General features: G+C 52.1%; 1 protein-coding gene across 2 annotated transcripts in view; it reads left to right on the top strand.

Moving 5' to 3' along the window:
• KCNG2 (potassium voltage-gated channel modifier subfamily G member 2) overlaps positions 1–14,897 on the top strand; it is a 59,227-nt gene that overhangs the window by 28,186 nt on the left and 16,144 nt on the right. Inside the window, exons 2-3 of one of the 2 annotated variants that reach the window (XM_023224817.2) lie at positions 2,987–3,086; positions 10,240–10,906. In XM_023224817.2, the coding sequence (XP_023080585.1) occupies positions 10,280–10,906 (627 nt within the window). In that variant the 5' untranslated portion in view covers positions 2,987–3,086; positions 10,240–10,279. The remainder of the gene's footprint in view (positions 1–2,986; positions 3,087–10,239; positions 10,907–14,897) is intronic. The other variant, XM_023224818.2, reaches the window with a different exon arrangement.

Genomic DNA, 14,897 nt, shown 5'->3' with positions numbered 1-14,897 from the left:
GGCAATGCGTCCTGGTCACCTGCGTGTGCCCTGAAGTGTTCCCAGGAGGCAATGCGTCCTGGTCACCTGCGTGTGCCCTGAAGTGTTCCCAGGAATACCAGTGTGGGCAAAGCGGACAGTGGGCGTGTCCTCGAGACACTTACATCCTAGCGGGAGCGGACAGAAAATAACACTGGGCAAAAATAATGCGGGAATCATTCAGTCCTTTAGGGGAGAAAAGAACGTAGCAAAGTGAGGTGGGCCTGGGCTTCAGCGTGAACCGAGTGGCGCGGGTGAGTCTGACAAGAAGGCAGGTTTGAGCAAAGGCCGAGCATGAGGGGTCACCATGGGCATCGCCGAGCAACTGTTCAGGCAGAGGAGCGGCTGTGCTGAGGCCCGAGGCGTGACTCCCCTGGGTGCCAAGGGGAGCAAGGCGGGGCGGGACAGACCGGCCTAGTTAGGGCGGTGAGCTCTGGCGTTTTGAGCAGAGGGTGGCCTGTGGTGTTAGGAGGCCCCCCTGGTCGCTGAGCTGGGGACAGAGGGCAAGAGGAGGAGGCGGGAACCTGCTAGGGCTGTGGATGCAGCAGACAGGAAGCTCAGAGCAGAGGCCGCAGTGAGCCAGGAGCTTCTAGATGTCAGGCAGCCGGTGTCAGCAGTGCCTAGCTGTGGGTGATCCCCCGAGACTCTGGCGGAAGGCCTGGGTGGGACTACAGGCCAGGCCTAAAGCCTCAACATCTGTGCTGGGGAGATGGCCCCGGGCCAGGGACAGATGCGGCTCCCTCCTGGGCCTGAGACAGGTGCCACCCCACGGCAGGCACTACTTGGGTGGCAGGTGGCCCGACCCTGTGGGCCTCGGGGTGGAGAGCCGGACTCAGGGAGCTTCCCCCTCTGGTTTCCAACTTTGGGATCCAGCCTGTGAAACAGCACAGACTGGTTTCCTCTGGAATTCACCATGCATGGGGGGAACCAGCAGGCCCACATCCAGGCTAGCCCTGCCTGGTTCCAACACGGTTCTTCTGCAGGAGGCCCCTGGGGAGCGCTGGCTGCACCTGCGGCTGTTTCCTGGTCGTGGGCTCAGGCGTCTAGGACTGGCCGCCGAGGGAAGGCAGGGGGCTGCCTGTGTGTAGGAGGAGCAGAGCCTTCTGCTTCCATCACCGCCCAGCAGAGCCTCACTGTCCCAGCCCCGTTCACCAGACCCCCAGCCCCTGTGTGAGGGCAGCAGTGGTCGTGTCCCGTCTGGGCGCGGTCACAACACTTGCATGCGGAAACACAAGCGCTTTCCAATTCCCCAAGCTCGGCATCATCAAGTTCCCCGGCTACGTTTATTTTAAAGGTAAATGTTACAGAGGTCTCCATGGAGGGCCCAGGGGTGCACAATTCCTCATCCTCAAAGAGCCTTCAATGGCAGACCTCCCGCCTTCCGTAAGGCTGGTAAAATCCAAGTCTTTATACATTGCCTTTCACTGGCTTCTTTCTGCCTCTTCTGAGCTTCCTGGTAAACTAATTTTGGTGATTTTACTTTCTCCTCCATGTGTGATTTCTCTGTCCTATTTGCCTCCTGTGGACCCCTCATGCCTCTGGGAGACGGTCCTCAGCATGAGACCTTTCTACTTTCAATCTTATCTACTGACTGTACTTTTTCATTTCTAGTTTTGTTTCTTATTTAGATTCTCTTGGGATTTTTTGTTTGTTCGGTTATTGTTGTTGTTTTTTGTTTGTTTTCTTTTTGTAATGTCTTTGTTTTCCCTCGTGTTTTTACTTCCTTCGTTCATTATTTTTTATAATTCTGTTTTCTAAAGTTCCCAGGAGGCTGTGTGTGCTGGTGTGTGCTCACAGTGGACTCTTGCTGTGTGTGGTTTGTCATTTTAGTTTCAGTTCGTCTTGGTTGGGGCTTTGTCTGTGGGAATCCCACGAGGCTTGAACTGAGAGCACCTCCGGGCCAGTGCCCTGCTGACGTTGGGCTGCATAATTCTTTGCTCTGGGGGCCCGTCCTGTGCAGGGTATTGGCAGTATCTCTAGTTTCTACCCACTGGACGCCAGTCACAGCAGTCATGACCATCACAGATGTCTGCAGATCTTGCCGGCTGCCCCAGGGCAGAATTGCCCCCACTGCTGGGAACTGCGGCTTTGGCTGGTTCTCTGCTTGGTTCTGTCAGCTTTAGGGGTATCGCTGCCACCACCTTCGTGCGTGGTCATTTCTTGGCTGTATCACCCACCAAAATTCCAGCCTCACCCCACTGTGCACTCTAGGCTCGTAGACACACAGCATCGTTTTTGACCTGGCCGAGAGAGGTCTTGAAACCTTCCGGTACTGGCTGCTGGGTTTCCTTCCCGATCATCCTCCGTGGAGGGGCCCTGCATGGCCCGTGCTTTCCTTAGATCAGTTCAGCCTCTGCCCTCATGCTGTGACGGCCGTTCCCGCTCACCTCGGTCGTCACTGAACCAGACGCCACACTCTTGCCAAGAGTGTGTCGTCAAACTGGTTGATCTACTCTAATACCTTGTGGCAATTCAAGATGCTTGTTTTTGCTCTTATGAGTGAAATTGAGCATTATTTTTCATATGTTGAAAGCCTTTTCCCCCCTTGATGTGAACTTTATGTCAGTTGGCCCATTTTTTCTTCTGAGCTGTTTGTAGTCTTTCTTTTGCTGACGTTTTGCAGAGAATGGGCAGGAACTTCAGAGCTTTCAGAAGTAACTTTGCAATCTCTTAAGTAATTAGCTTTAGAACACTTTAGCATATAATTTATGTCCATATTTTAACATGTATGTTCTGGGAGGAAGAAAGCCTTTTACAGCAGAAGTTCCAGGTTGTACCTGACTATCCAGTTATTTTAATAATGATTCATCCCCGCCTACAAAAAACTTGGAGCGTGCAGTGGCTTTGGCTACGAGGGAAGTCAACCTGCCCTGCAAGCCTGATGTGTGTGCTCCGCGGGGACTGGAGGGTGGGGCGTCAAAGCCACCATTATCCGCAGTAGTAACTCAGGCGACTCTCTGTCCCTTAGGGTGAAACTGGACCTTCATTTTCCAGGTCGAAGCCGCTGGTCTCAGCTGGGATTTCACCAGTTCCCTGAAAGAGATTACCCTGTACCTTCACAGAGCCAGGTAAACCCAGAACCTGCCAGAATTGAGCAAGAAACCTCACGTAGCACTGGGATTTTTGTTTTCCATTTCAGAGACAGGGTCTTCTTTGTGCCTTCTGCTGATGGTGAAGCTGAGACCCTGGTGACTGTTGACACACACCTGTCAAAGGCATGCCTCACAGGCAGCCCAGAACTCAGCCGTAGCCCCTTCTGAGCCCCACCTGGGACCGCAGAGGACAAGGGAGCTCACAGGGCCATCTGCAGCGCCACAAAGGGCTCCAGCAGCTGGGTTTGCACTCTAGGCTTCTTTGACAAACTGGGACAGCCGCTGCTCATTCCGGGCAGTTTCTGAGGCAGGACGTTCAGAAGACTTCCTGCTGCATTAGGACGCTCCGTCTTGTGAGCCCTGGGGAGGCCGGTGGGTTGGAACTTTCAGAGCCTTTAATGCCCCAGAGCACTTGACTTGTAGGGCTCGGGAAATCTCTGCAGCAGGTTTCCATGACCTAAGTAGCTGATTGCTTTTGAATAAAATCAGGTCCCCTGCTCCGGCCCTTCTGCCAGGCCAGCCCTCCATCTCAGAGGAGCTCTCCTGCTTTTGGACCTCTCTGCCCGCCCCGCCCCCAGCCGCCCCCCAGAGCCCTGTGCAGTATTGGATGCGTCGGACTTGTCTGTGTTCCTCAGATCTATGCTCCAGGCCATGTCCTTGGCATGGGGTGTCTGTCACAGAGATTTAGACCACATGTTCACTGAGTGAACCTTGGGGCATAGAGGCACACACGACCATTTGAATCCTGCCCACGTCCCCCCTCTTCTCATGCAGGGAACTTGGCGCTGAAGGTCACAGCACACGTGGTCCTGGTGATCGCTGAGTGCTCCTCTCCTGGCCTCCATCGCAGTAGCCGTCCAAGGAGCTTTCTCCCATTCACAAGCGACTTGTGCAATTCTTCACTGGGGGCGCTGAGCTCTTACTGGCAAGCTAACTAATGCCATCTTGTTAGACTGTCTTTCCCTCCCTCCTTCCTTTTCATTTAACTTTTTCCCCCTAAAATCTCAGGGGCATCAAACGCTTGGGTCAAGTGGGCAGTCTGTGAGCTACACTGAGCAAACCACCATGCCCCTTCTCTGGTTCCTGAGTTGCCGTAGTGGTGGGTTTAAGCTTTACTTGGCAGAGGTTCGAGGATACAGTTGTCAGCAACAACCAAACAAAGGGCTTGATGTTGACAGTGGAAGGCAGTGGTTCTCGAACCTCAGTGATGAGGCTTGCATGTTACTGGATTCCCCCCGAGGCCTACTCACTCAGAATGATTTTTATAAGTTGAAATAAAATTCACATAACGTTGTATTTACCATTTTTATGTGCACGATTCAGTGGTTTTTAGTGTATTAACAATGTTGTACAACCATCACCACTCTCTAATTCCAGGACTTTCCATCATCCCAAAAGAAACTCGGAGCCATTAGCAGTCACTCCTCCTTGCCCCTCCTCCCGTTCCCTGGAGCCCCTCACCTGCTTTCTGTCTCTGTGAATTTCCTTCTCATGGATATTTTATTTTATTTTATTTTATTTTTTATTTTATTTTATATTTTATATTTTTTATTTTATTTTATATTTTATTTTATTTTATTTATTTTATTTTATTTTATATTTTATTTTTTGAGACAGTGCCGCTCTGTCTCCCAGGCTGGAGTACAGTGGCGTGATCTTATCTCGCTGGAACCTCTGCCTCCCAGGTTCAAGAGATTCTCCTGCCTCAGCCTCCTGAGTAGCTGGGAGTACAGGCATCCACCACCACGGCCGGCTAATTTTTGTATTTTTGGTAGAGACGGGGTTTCGCCATGTTGGCCAGCCTGGTCTCAAACTCCAGACCTCAAGTGATCCAACCACCTCAGCCTCCCAAAATGCTGGGATGACAGGTGTGAGCCACCGTGCCCAGCTCAGACATTTTATATAAACGGATTCCCACTATATGTGACCTTTTCTGTCTGGCTTCTTTCTCTTAGCATAGGCTTTATCCACACTGTGGCATTAGCAGCACTTGCTTCCTGTTTATGGCTGAATAACATTCCTGTGTGGAGGCCCACATGTTGCTTCTCCGTTTATCAGTTGATGGAATTTGGGTTGTTTTCACTTTTTGGCGATTATAGTAATGCCACTGTGAACATCTACGTACAAGTTTTTGTGTGAGCACATGTTTTCATTTGTCTTGAGTGTATACCTCGGAGCGGGGTCTCTGGGTCACACGAGAACTCTATGTTTAAATTTTTGAGGAACTGGCAGACTGTTTTCCACTGTGGCTGTGACATTTTATATTCCCACCAGCAATGTACCGGGGTCCAATGTTTCCACATCCTTTCCAACACTTGTTGGGTTTTTTTTTTTTTTTTTCCCGTTTGTTTGATTATAACTACCCTAGTGGATGTGAAGTGGTATCTTGTAGTTTTAGTTTACGTTTCCATAATGGCTAATGATATTGATCACCTTTTCATGTGCTTATTAGCCATTCACATATTTCCCTGGGAGAAATATCTGTTCAAATCCTCTGCCCATGTTTAATTTGGGTTGTCATTTGTTGTTGGGCTGCGAGAGTTCCTAACATCCTGGATACTAGACTCTTATAAGATATGTGACTTGCAGCTCTTTTTTCCCACTGTTACTTGTCATTCATTTTCCTGGTGCTGTTCTTTGATACACAAGAGTTTCATTGGAATGAAGTCCAATTTATCTTTTTACTTTTGTTCCTTGTGCTTTTCACATCCTGTTTCAGAAGTCAGTGTCTCATCCACAGTCATGAAGAGGTACATTCTGTTTTCTCCTACGTGTGTTTGGAGTTTTAGCTCTTACATTAAGGTCTTTGATGTAGTTTGAATTAGTTTTTATATACAGTGTGATGTTGGCACCTGTCTTGGTCCATTCAGTGTTGCTATAAAGGAATACCTGAGGCCAAGTAATTCATTTTAAAAAGAAGGTTTAATTGACTCATGATTCTGATGTCTGGAAAAGTTCCAGATCAGGTATCTGCATCTGAGGAAGGCCACAGGCGGCTCCAGTCTTGGCAGAAGATGGCACGGAGCTGGTGTGTGTGGAGACCACATGGAGACGGAGGAAGCAAGGGCTAGGGGTGCCAGGCGGGCTCAAGAGCCAACTCTGGAGTAAACTCATAGAGCGAGAACTCACTCATTACCACGAAGATACCACCCAGCCATGCGTGAGGGATCCACTCCCATGACCCAAACCCCTCCCATTAGACCCCACCTCTGACATTGGGTATCAAATTCCAGTATAAGATTTGGAGGCCAATATCCAAACGATAGCAGGGTCCAACTTTATTTTTTTACATGTGGATAACAGTTTGTTGGAGACACTATTATTTCTCCATTGAATAGTCTTGACGACCTTTTCAAAAATGAATGGACGGTGGACTCATGGGTCATTTCTGGACGTTGGATTCTGCTCCATTGATGTTTGTGTCTCTCTTTAAGCCAGTCCTACACTCTCGACTGCCATAGCTTTATACTTAGCTTGAGTAAGCAGTAATGGACTAGTTCACGTTCGCATTCCCATAAAGGAATACCTGAGACTGGGTAATTGATAAAGAAAAGAGGTTTAATTCGCTCATGGCTCTGCAGGCTGTGAAGGAAGCCTGGTGCCAACGTCTGCTTAGCTTCTGGGGAGGCTTTGGGAAGCTTCCAGTCATGGCAGAACGCAAAGGGGGAGCAGGCACGTAACATGGTGAAAGCAAGAACAAGGTTGGGGGTAGGTACCACACACTTTTAAACGAATATATCTCATTTCGACACAAGATTTAGGTGGAGGCATGTAATAAAATGATATTAAGTAAATTTGAGCCCTCCAACTTTGTTCTTTGTCAAGATTGTTTTGGCTACCTTGTATTTACAATAGAATTTTAGGTTCAACTTATCAATGTCTTCAAAAAAGTTACTGAGATTTTCATATGGATTGGATTGACTCTGTTGATCAACTTAGGGAAGAGTGCCATCTTAACAATATTAGGTCTTCTAATACATGAGCATGGAATGTCTTTTCATTTATTTAGTCTTAAAATTTCTTCCTGCAATGTTTGTGGTTTTCAGTTTTCAGTGTAGATTCCAGTTTCCACTCTCCGGTTAAATTTATTCCTAAGCATTTTATTCTTTCCGGTGCTCTTATAAATGGAATTTTTTAAACTTCCTTTTCTGGTTATTCATTGCTTTTGTATAGAAATACAACTGATTTTTAATACTGATCTCATGTCTTGCAATTTTGCTGAACCCATTCTCATAGTGGGGTGTGTGTGTGTGCGTGTGTGTGTGTGTGTTCTTTAGGTTTTCTGTACATAAGACCATAAGAACAAGTCATCTCAAAATATAGTTTCGCTTTTTTCTTTTGAGTCTGGATGCCTTTATATTTCTTTCTCTTGCCTAATTTTTCTGACTAGAATTTCCAGAACAATGTTAAGTAGAACTCATGACAGCAGGCATTTCAGCCTTGTTCCTGGTCTTGGGGGAAAGAATCCAGTCTTTCACAGTTGACTATGAAGTTAGCAGTGAGTTTTTCCTACATGGACTTTGTCATGTGGAGGAAGTTCTCTTTTAGTCCTAGTTATTGAGTTTTTTGTTTAATCATGAAAGGATGTTAGACTGTGTCAAATCCTTTTTCTGCATCTATTGAAATTATCACGGTTTTTTCCCTTCATCCTATAAATATGCATGTTATATTAATTTTTGTATATTGTGCCACCCTTGTATTCCTGTGATAAATCTCTATGGTAAATGATCACATGGTCATCATGTATAATCCTTTTAATATGAAGCTGGATTTATTTTGCTCTTGTTTTGTGGAGGATTTTGCCTCTTTTTTTTTTTTTTTGAGACAGAGTCTCACTCTGTTACCCAGGCTGGAGTGCAGTGGCATGATCTTGGCTCACTGAAACCTCCGTTCCCAGGTTCAGGCAATTCTCCCCGCCTCAGCCTCCCAAGTAGCTGGGACTACAGGCGCCCACCACCACACCCGGCTAATTTTTGTATGTTTAGTAGAGACAGGTTTTTGCCATGTTGGCCAGGCTGGTCTCAAACTCCTGACCTCAGATGATCCACCCGCCTCAGGCTCCCAAAGTGCTAGGATTACAGGTGTAAGACACTGTGCTGGGTCTTTGTCTTTAGACAGTTTGTAGTGCGTCAGTGTGGATGTCTTTGAATTTATCTTACTTGGAGTTTGTTGAGTTTCTTAGATGTGTAGATTAATGTTTTTCATCAAATTTGGAGGATTTTTTTAAACCATATTTCTTCAAATATTCTTTCTTCCCTGTTCTCTCTTTCCTTTGAGGACTCTCATCATGCAAAAGTTGGTACATCTGATGGTCCCACAGGTCTCTCAGGCTCTGTTTAGTTTTCTTCAGTTTTCTTTCTGTCCGTCAGATAGGATACCATCAAATGATGCATCTTCAGTTTCTCTGATTATTTCTTCAGCGTGTTCATAGCTGCTGTTGAGACCCTCTAATGAGCTTTTCATTTCAGCTAGTATACTTTCAACACCAGAATTTCTATCACTTTTTTTTTTATAACTTCTGTCTCTTTATTGATATTGTCTATTTGGTGAGACATCATTCTCACAAATTCCTCTAGCTCTTTGAAGGTATTAAACAAGCTTATGTGAAGTGTTTTCCTAGTGAGTCCAATATCTGTGTTTCTTCAGAGATATTGTGTTTTAGTTCCTTTTTCCTGTCTATGAGCTACACTCTTGTATTCTTTGCATGCCTTGTAATTTTTTGTTGAAAACAAGATTTTTAATAAGTGGCAGTTCTGGAAATCAGACTCTCCCCTCTCCCCAGGATTTTCTGTAGCTGCTGTGGTTTGTTGAGTAACTTTTGTGAACCAAGTTTGTAAAGTTCATCTTCTTTGTCTGATGTGGCCACTGATGTCTGTTGCATTAGCTTAGAGGGCAGCAAGTGACGCGACATAGATTCTTAGAAAACTAAAACTTGTTTTTGCAGATGGGCTGTGTGTCTTGGAGCCACCTTCAGCACTCAGCCAGGCTGGTCAAGCCTCTGTCTTATCACTTCCTGCTCGCAGACTCTGAGGGTCAGTCCCAGGAGGAACTAAAGGGACTTCTTGGGATCTTCCCGGCATGTGCGCAGCCCAGGCATGTGCGTGGCATTCCAGATTCCCGGGAACTCTTAGAACTTTATCAAGCCCTTATTTCCCAAATCATCTCATTCCCCAGCCTTTCATCCCCAGCTTTTTGTCTACCTGTGGTTCCAACTATAACCCTGAGGCAGCAAATGGTCAAAACACTTTCCCATCAACGTTTTTGACACACACTCCCCAGGTGGCTGCCTTTGCACAGACAGACTTCCAAGAAACTGGAGATGAAGGCGGGCGTTTGAGCCCGTCTTCCACGGAGCCACAGTAATTACGATTCCTCAAGAATGAGGCCTGTAGCTTCCCCTTCCAGTGCTGCTACTGGTACCAGAAATGCAGGCTGTTGCTTTCAAGGCTGCCGCGGAGCTGGGGAGCAGGGTATGTTAAACGGCGACAAAGCTTATTATTGTGACCAAGACTCAGCTGTTCTTTCTCAGTGCCCCACGGCTGGTGCAAGCTTTTGGTTAGTTTCCAGAGTTCCCAAAAAGCTGACTCTTGACAGTTTTTACCAGGTTTTTCATTGTGTTCAGGTAGGATGGACTCTTGGAGCTCCTTATTCTGCAGTTTCTCCGCCTCACAGAGCCAGGAACGCCGTTTTCCGGCAGGTCCCCTGGCTGATTCCGACGTGGTTAGTTCGCAGGGCACACCGCGAGAAACTAAGCTGGGACTGCGTCTCTCCCGTCAGACATCGCGGCGTCCTCACTGGTCGGTGGGGTCCGCCCTGAAACATCTGGCTCTTTGGAGTTTGAGTCGATTTGTGAAAGCTCCGTTCGACCCCTGGTTCCAAGGCCGTAGTGTGAGAACCCAGCTGTTCTCTTGGCGATAACTCAAGGCCGGTCGCCACCTGGCGGGGTCCGCTGGACGCATGAGGGTCCCCCATGCGGACCAGGTGCAGAGGGAGCCGCAAGTGGGCGGGCGGAGGGGTCTCAGAGCTCACCTCCGAGGGTTCGGTGCCGGCCGGTCCCTGGATCCCCGCGGGCGGACGCGCTCCCCCAGCTCAGCCCTCGCGGTCCTAACGCGCTCCATTCCTTTTGCAGGAGCCCGGCGGGAGCCCCTCGGTCGGGTCTGGCCCGGCGCATGGAGCCATGGCCCTGTTCCGCGGAAGGCGGCGGCGGCGGGACCCGCGCCCGGCACGTCATCATCAACGTGGGCGGCTGCCGCGTGCGCCTGGCCTGGGCCGCGCTGGCGCGATGCCCCCTCGCGCGCCTGGAGCGCCTGCGCGCCTGCCGCGGCCACGACGAGCTGCTGCGCGTGTGCGACGACTACGACGTGAGCCGCGACGAGTTCTTCTTCGACCGCAGCCCGTGCGCCTTCCGCGCCATCGTGGCGCTGCTGCGCGCGGGGAAGCTGCGGCTGCTGCGGGGCCCGTGCGCGCTGGCCTTCCGCGACGAGCTGGCCTACTGGGGCATCGACGAGGCGCGCCTGGAGCGCTGCTGCCTGCGCCGCCTGCGCCGCCGAGAGGAGGAAGCGGCCGAGGCGCGCGCTGGGCCGGCGGAGCTCGGGGCGCAGGGGAGCCCGGCGCGCGCCCTGGGGCCTCGGGGGCGGCTGCAGCGCGGCCGGCGGCGCCTGCGCGACGTGGTGGACAACCCGCACTCGGGGCTGGCGGGCAAGCTCTTCGCTTGCGTGTCCGTGTCCTTCGTGGCCGTCACGGCCGTGGGCCTCTGCCTGAGCACCATGCCGGACATCCGCGCGGAGGAGGAGCGGGTGAGCGCGGCCGTGGGTGGCGGGGACCGGGCCGGAGCTGGGGCTGGGGTCTGGGTGCGGGGAGGCGGGTGGGGGAAGGGGCTGGAGGCGGCCATGGCCAAGGCCTAGGACCGGGCTGAGGGCTGCCGGGGCCGGGGTGGGCCGGGGCGGGGCTGGAGGCGCCCGGACGAGGGAGCGCAGCTGATGGTGATCTTGGCCAACCCCCACCCCCAGCGGGAGACAATAGAGGCTCCAAGTTATGGTCGGTTTCCAGACGCAGTATCCGCTCCACAGGCCTCCGCCGGAACTGCTTAGCCCATCAGTTCCTCAAAGTTTGAACAACATGGAGCTAAAGTATTGGGTATCCGGGGCCTAGAGAATTGTGTGACATTTGGTCATTCTAGACCACGGAGACCCAACCGCATTGTTCCAGGGCTGGAGGACAGTGCCAGGGCCAGGCAGGCCTCTGGCTATGGAACCGAGGTCTGTGTGCTGAGACGTCTGGGTGCTGAGACGTCTGGGCGCCGAGAGGTGTGGGTGCTGAGGTCTGTGTGCTGAGAGGTCTGTGTGCTGAGAGATCTGGGCGCCGAGAGATCTGGGTGTGGATCTTCCTGCTCCTGTCTTAGACTTCCTGCCCCGTCCGTCCTGTCCCACTAACCTGAGAAGGCCTGGGCAGAAGTGTGTGACCTTGTGGGTTAATCTGTGTTACCATGAGGAGACAAGAGAAGGCGAAAGCTTGCCAGTGTATGTCATGTCTGGGGAAGGACCTGAGCTCTGGGCCCTAGGCCTGGGGGTTTGTGTTGTTGGAGTGGTGAGATTCATGGAGAAGGGGCTGTGACTGTGTCTGAACAGGCGTAGCTGAATGTTGCCCTGAAAAGGTCTCCCTGCATTTTCCGATGGCCACACCAGGAGGCAGGGCACCCACCAGGTGGGGGTTGGGCACCCCTCCCCTCGGCACCGGCCTCCCTGGACTGCGTGGAGGCCCCTCCACCCCTCACAGGGCAGAGCACCCACCGTCAGCACCTCAGAGGCCCTGCCTGCCTTGGGGACACTCGTCATTGAAGGGCACAGCAAGGAGCTGAACTGACCCAAGTGTGCGGCCCGAGTGCAAATCTGACTTAAATGCAGGTTTGGAAGTCGGCTGCGGCCCTTAGTCTGGGTGTGTGGCGGCCCGAGTGCGGATTTGACTTAAATGCAGGTTTGGAAGTCAGTTGCTGCCTGCAATCTGGGTGCCTGGCGGCCGGGCTGCCTTCCCCCGTCGTCCCCATGAGGTCCAGGTCCTGACCGTGCTTCCAAAAGGTGCTTGAGTGTTTGGCTGTCCTCAGTTGAATATCCAGGAAGGAAAATTCATTTGTGTCACGTTAGAGAATGGGAGAAGTTTGGGCTGCTCCAGCTACAGAAGCCACCCCAGGAACACCAGCCCTGATCTTTACTGTGTACCCCACAACCCCAGATCCTCTCGGGCAACCCTGGGCTCCGTGGCACCCAGCGCTTCACACTCCTGGCACACGCCCCTAAATCGCTCGTCCGGGTAGGAAGCAGTCGCCTCCGCGTGGGGCCTGGTGACATGTGTCCGAGCGTTGCAGCCACTGCTGACCGAAGGTCTTTTTCAGAAGCGATTCGGTTGTGTGGGTGAAGAGCCAAGAAAAGATGGTCCTCACCCCTGTCCTAAGAGAATATTTCAAAGCATGAGAATTGACGTGTTGATGAGGTAACAAAACCGGAAGCCAGGGTGCTTCTGAGCGTCCAGCTAGGGGCTGGTGAAGGACGTCACCTTCTGTCCACTTGATTGATGAGATGTGGGGAACCATAAAATGTTGGTGATTCCCATGAAAAAACGCTCAGCCGGACTTGTAGTTAAATACATGCTGGATCCCAGACAGTGCAAGTCCCAGCCCAACTCAAGCCTCAGACCAGCCAAGTCATTGGCCGACCATCCCAAGCCAGCCGCTGAGGGACGGCAGTGGGACCATAACTCGGTGCTCCCTGGAGAGCACATGGGTGCAAGCGCTTTGGTGCTGTTTGTCAGGAAACGAGTTCTTGAGAACTAGGAGTCGGTGTTACTGACAAAATGTGAGGTCTGATGGGTTATGTACGGAAGGCTGAGTCCGACCGCCATGCAGGGTCGGCTTCTGCAGCGTTTCCCGCGCGCACGGTGCTGTCCCAGGTGCAAGGGTGGGGGTGAGGGGCCGTGAGCACCCCTACACACAGCTCTACAGACACTGGGGAGACCCCGAGCCAGAGTCCAGCCAGGACAGCCTCCCGGGTCTCCTGGATGCCTCAGAGAATGAGGGAGGCCCAGGGCTCTGGTTGGTTTCAATGCCTGCCCCCTGCTGAATCTCCCGCCCTGGGCTGCGACCTGCACAGGGGCAGCAGCTCCGTGTGGGGAAGGCTTGGCACGGGGACCATGGAAACGCCTGGTCCGCTGCACACAGTGGGTGCTGAAGAAATAGGAAGCCTCGGTTATCTGTGAGCAAAACATGCCCGTGTGTCCCCAGCAACACTCAGGACCTGAGAACCCGGCTTTGTCAGTGTGTGCTTGGCTCTGGGCTGCCGGGACCGGGGGCAGTTGTTGAGTCTGAACCCACAGGAGACACGCTGGCCCACAGGTGCGCTGGGACGGCCGTGGGGACCGGAAGGTGGACACCTGGCCTGCCCTGCACTGTCCAAGCAGGTGCCGTCCTCTGCCTGAAGTCATGTGGGATCATTGACTCCATTGCTGGGCCTTTCCCAGGAGAGAAAATCTGTTCTATCCCAAACCCACAGCATCTTTGTGGCAGGCATTAGGGTGATTTGCTCAACTGTTTATCTTGCCTGTGGCCATAGAGGTTACAAACCAAATCCTAAACATCTGTGGCCCCAAAAGTTATCCTGAATTCTCTGACCCCCCCAAAAGTATATCCTAAACCCAAACACCCCCGCTGCACCCCCAACCTTGCCATGTTTCCTAGGAGAGGTCACCAGTGGTCACAACCTGCAGACACCTCCAACACCACCACATGGGACAGCCCATAGCCCTGGCTTGGACGTTGTAATCCAGGCTGTAGGGACACGGACGGGCCTGAGGTCAGCGCTGGAGTGGGAGTTACCACCCGTTCCCAGCTGGCAGAAGCTCAGCCAGGTGGCATCTCCCACCTCCGGGCCCCAGCCACGTGTGGGTGCTCCCCATTGCCCTCGTGGGACCTCCAGTGAGTCTGTGGCCTTCGGGAGTTTAGGCTGTGGACAGCTATGTGGAGGAGGCCGAGCCACCTCTCTGCTCCCCGCTGTCTGCTCCCAGACGAGGCCCCCCACGCCGAAGGTGCCCTGTGAACGTACACAGGATCGCGAGCTTCAGCTGCCGTGGACCCTGATGGCTGTGGGATAATCGGCAGGGAGCGGTGTCTCTTGAGAAACGTGCGTCTGGGCCGAGGTTAGGTGATGGTTGCAACGACGTGGTGTGGTTTTGGGGTCCCGTGGGCTCTCCGTGGTCAGGATGGCACCCGTGTTGGCTTCCTGCCGGTGGATGTGGCCTGGTGACGCCCACTGTGAGGATCCCGAGTGCTTTGGAGGGATGGCTGGGGACAGTTTCCGTGCCTGCAGAGCTGCACGTTCCCTCTGCGCCGGGCGGCTGCCGGGTGGCCTGGACGGTGTGAGCACCCACGTGCTGGCTGGAGGCCGGGACAGACTGTGCTCTGCCCACTGGAGACCCGCCCGCTGTTGGTGGAGGTTTGTGGCTGGAGGTTGTTTTTCAAAATCCATTGCTTCCTTGTACATTCAGGCTGATTTTTGGCTCTGTAAATTGATTTTTCTTTTAAACTCAGATGATTAAATTAAGACCAGTATAATTAGTTATAGATTTCATGACTGGGATTTGAAGCATTGAATTCACTGAGAACATTTTTGCAACAGCTTTAAAAGCTGGTCGCCAAGTTTCTTCTGCACGTGGGCAGACGTCACAGACAGCGAGTCGTGTCAGCTCGCAGAGCGAGAGCTTTGCGGATGCCGAGTTATGCTGAACAGGGTTCTCCGGAGG

Source organism: Piliocolobus tephrosceles, chromosome 18, assembly GCF_002776525.5.
Source record: "Piliocolobus tephrosceles isolate RC106 chromosome 18, ASM277652v3, whole genome shotgun sequence".
Taxonomy (NCBI): domain Eukaryota; kingdom Metazoa; phylum Chordata; class Mammalia; order Primates; family Cercopithecidae; genus Piliocolobus; species Piliocolobus tephrosceles.
The sequence above is the reverse complement of the archived record's forward strand: the minus strand, read 5'-3'. Positions and strand labels throughout refer to the sequence as shown.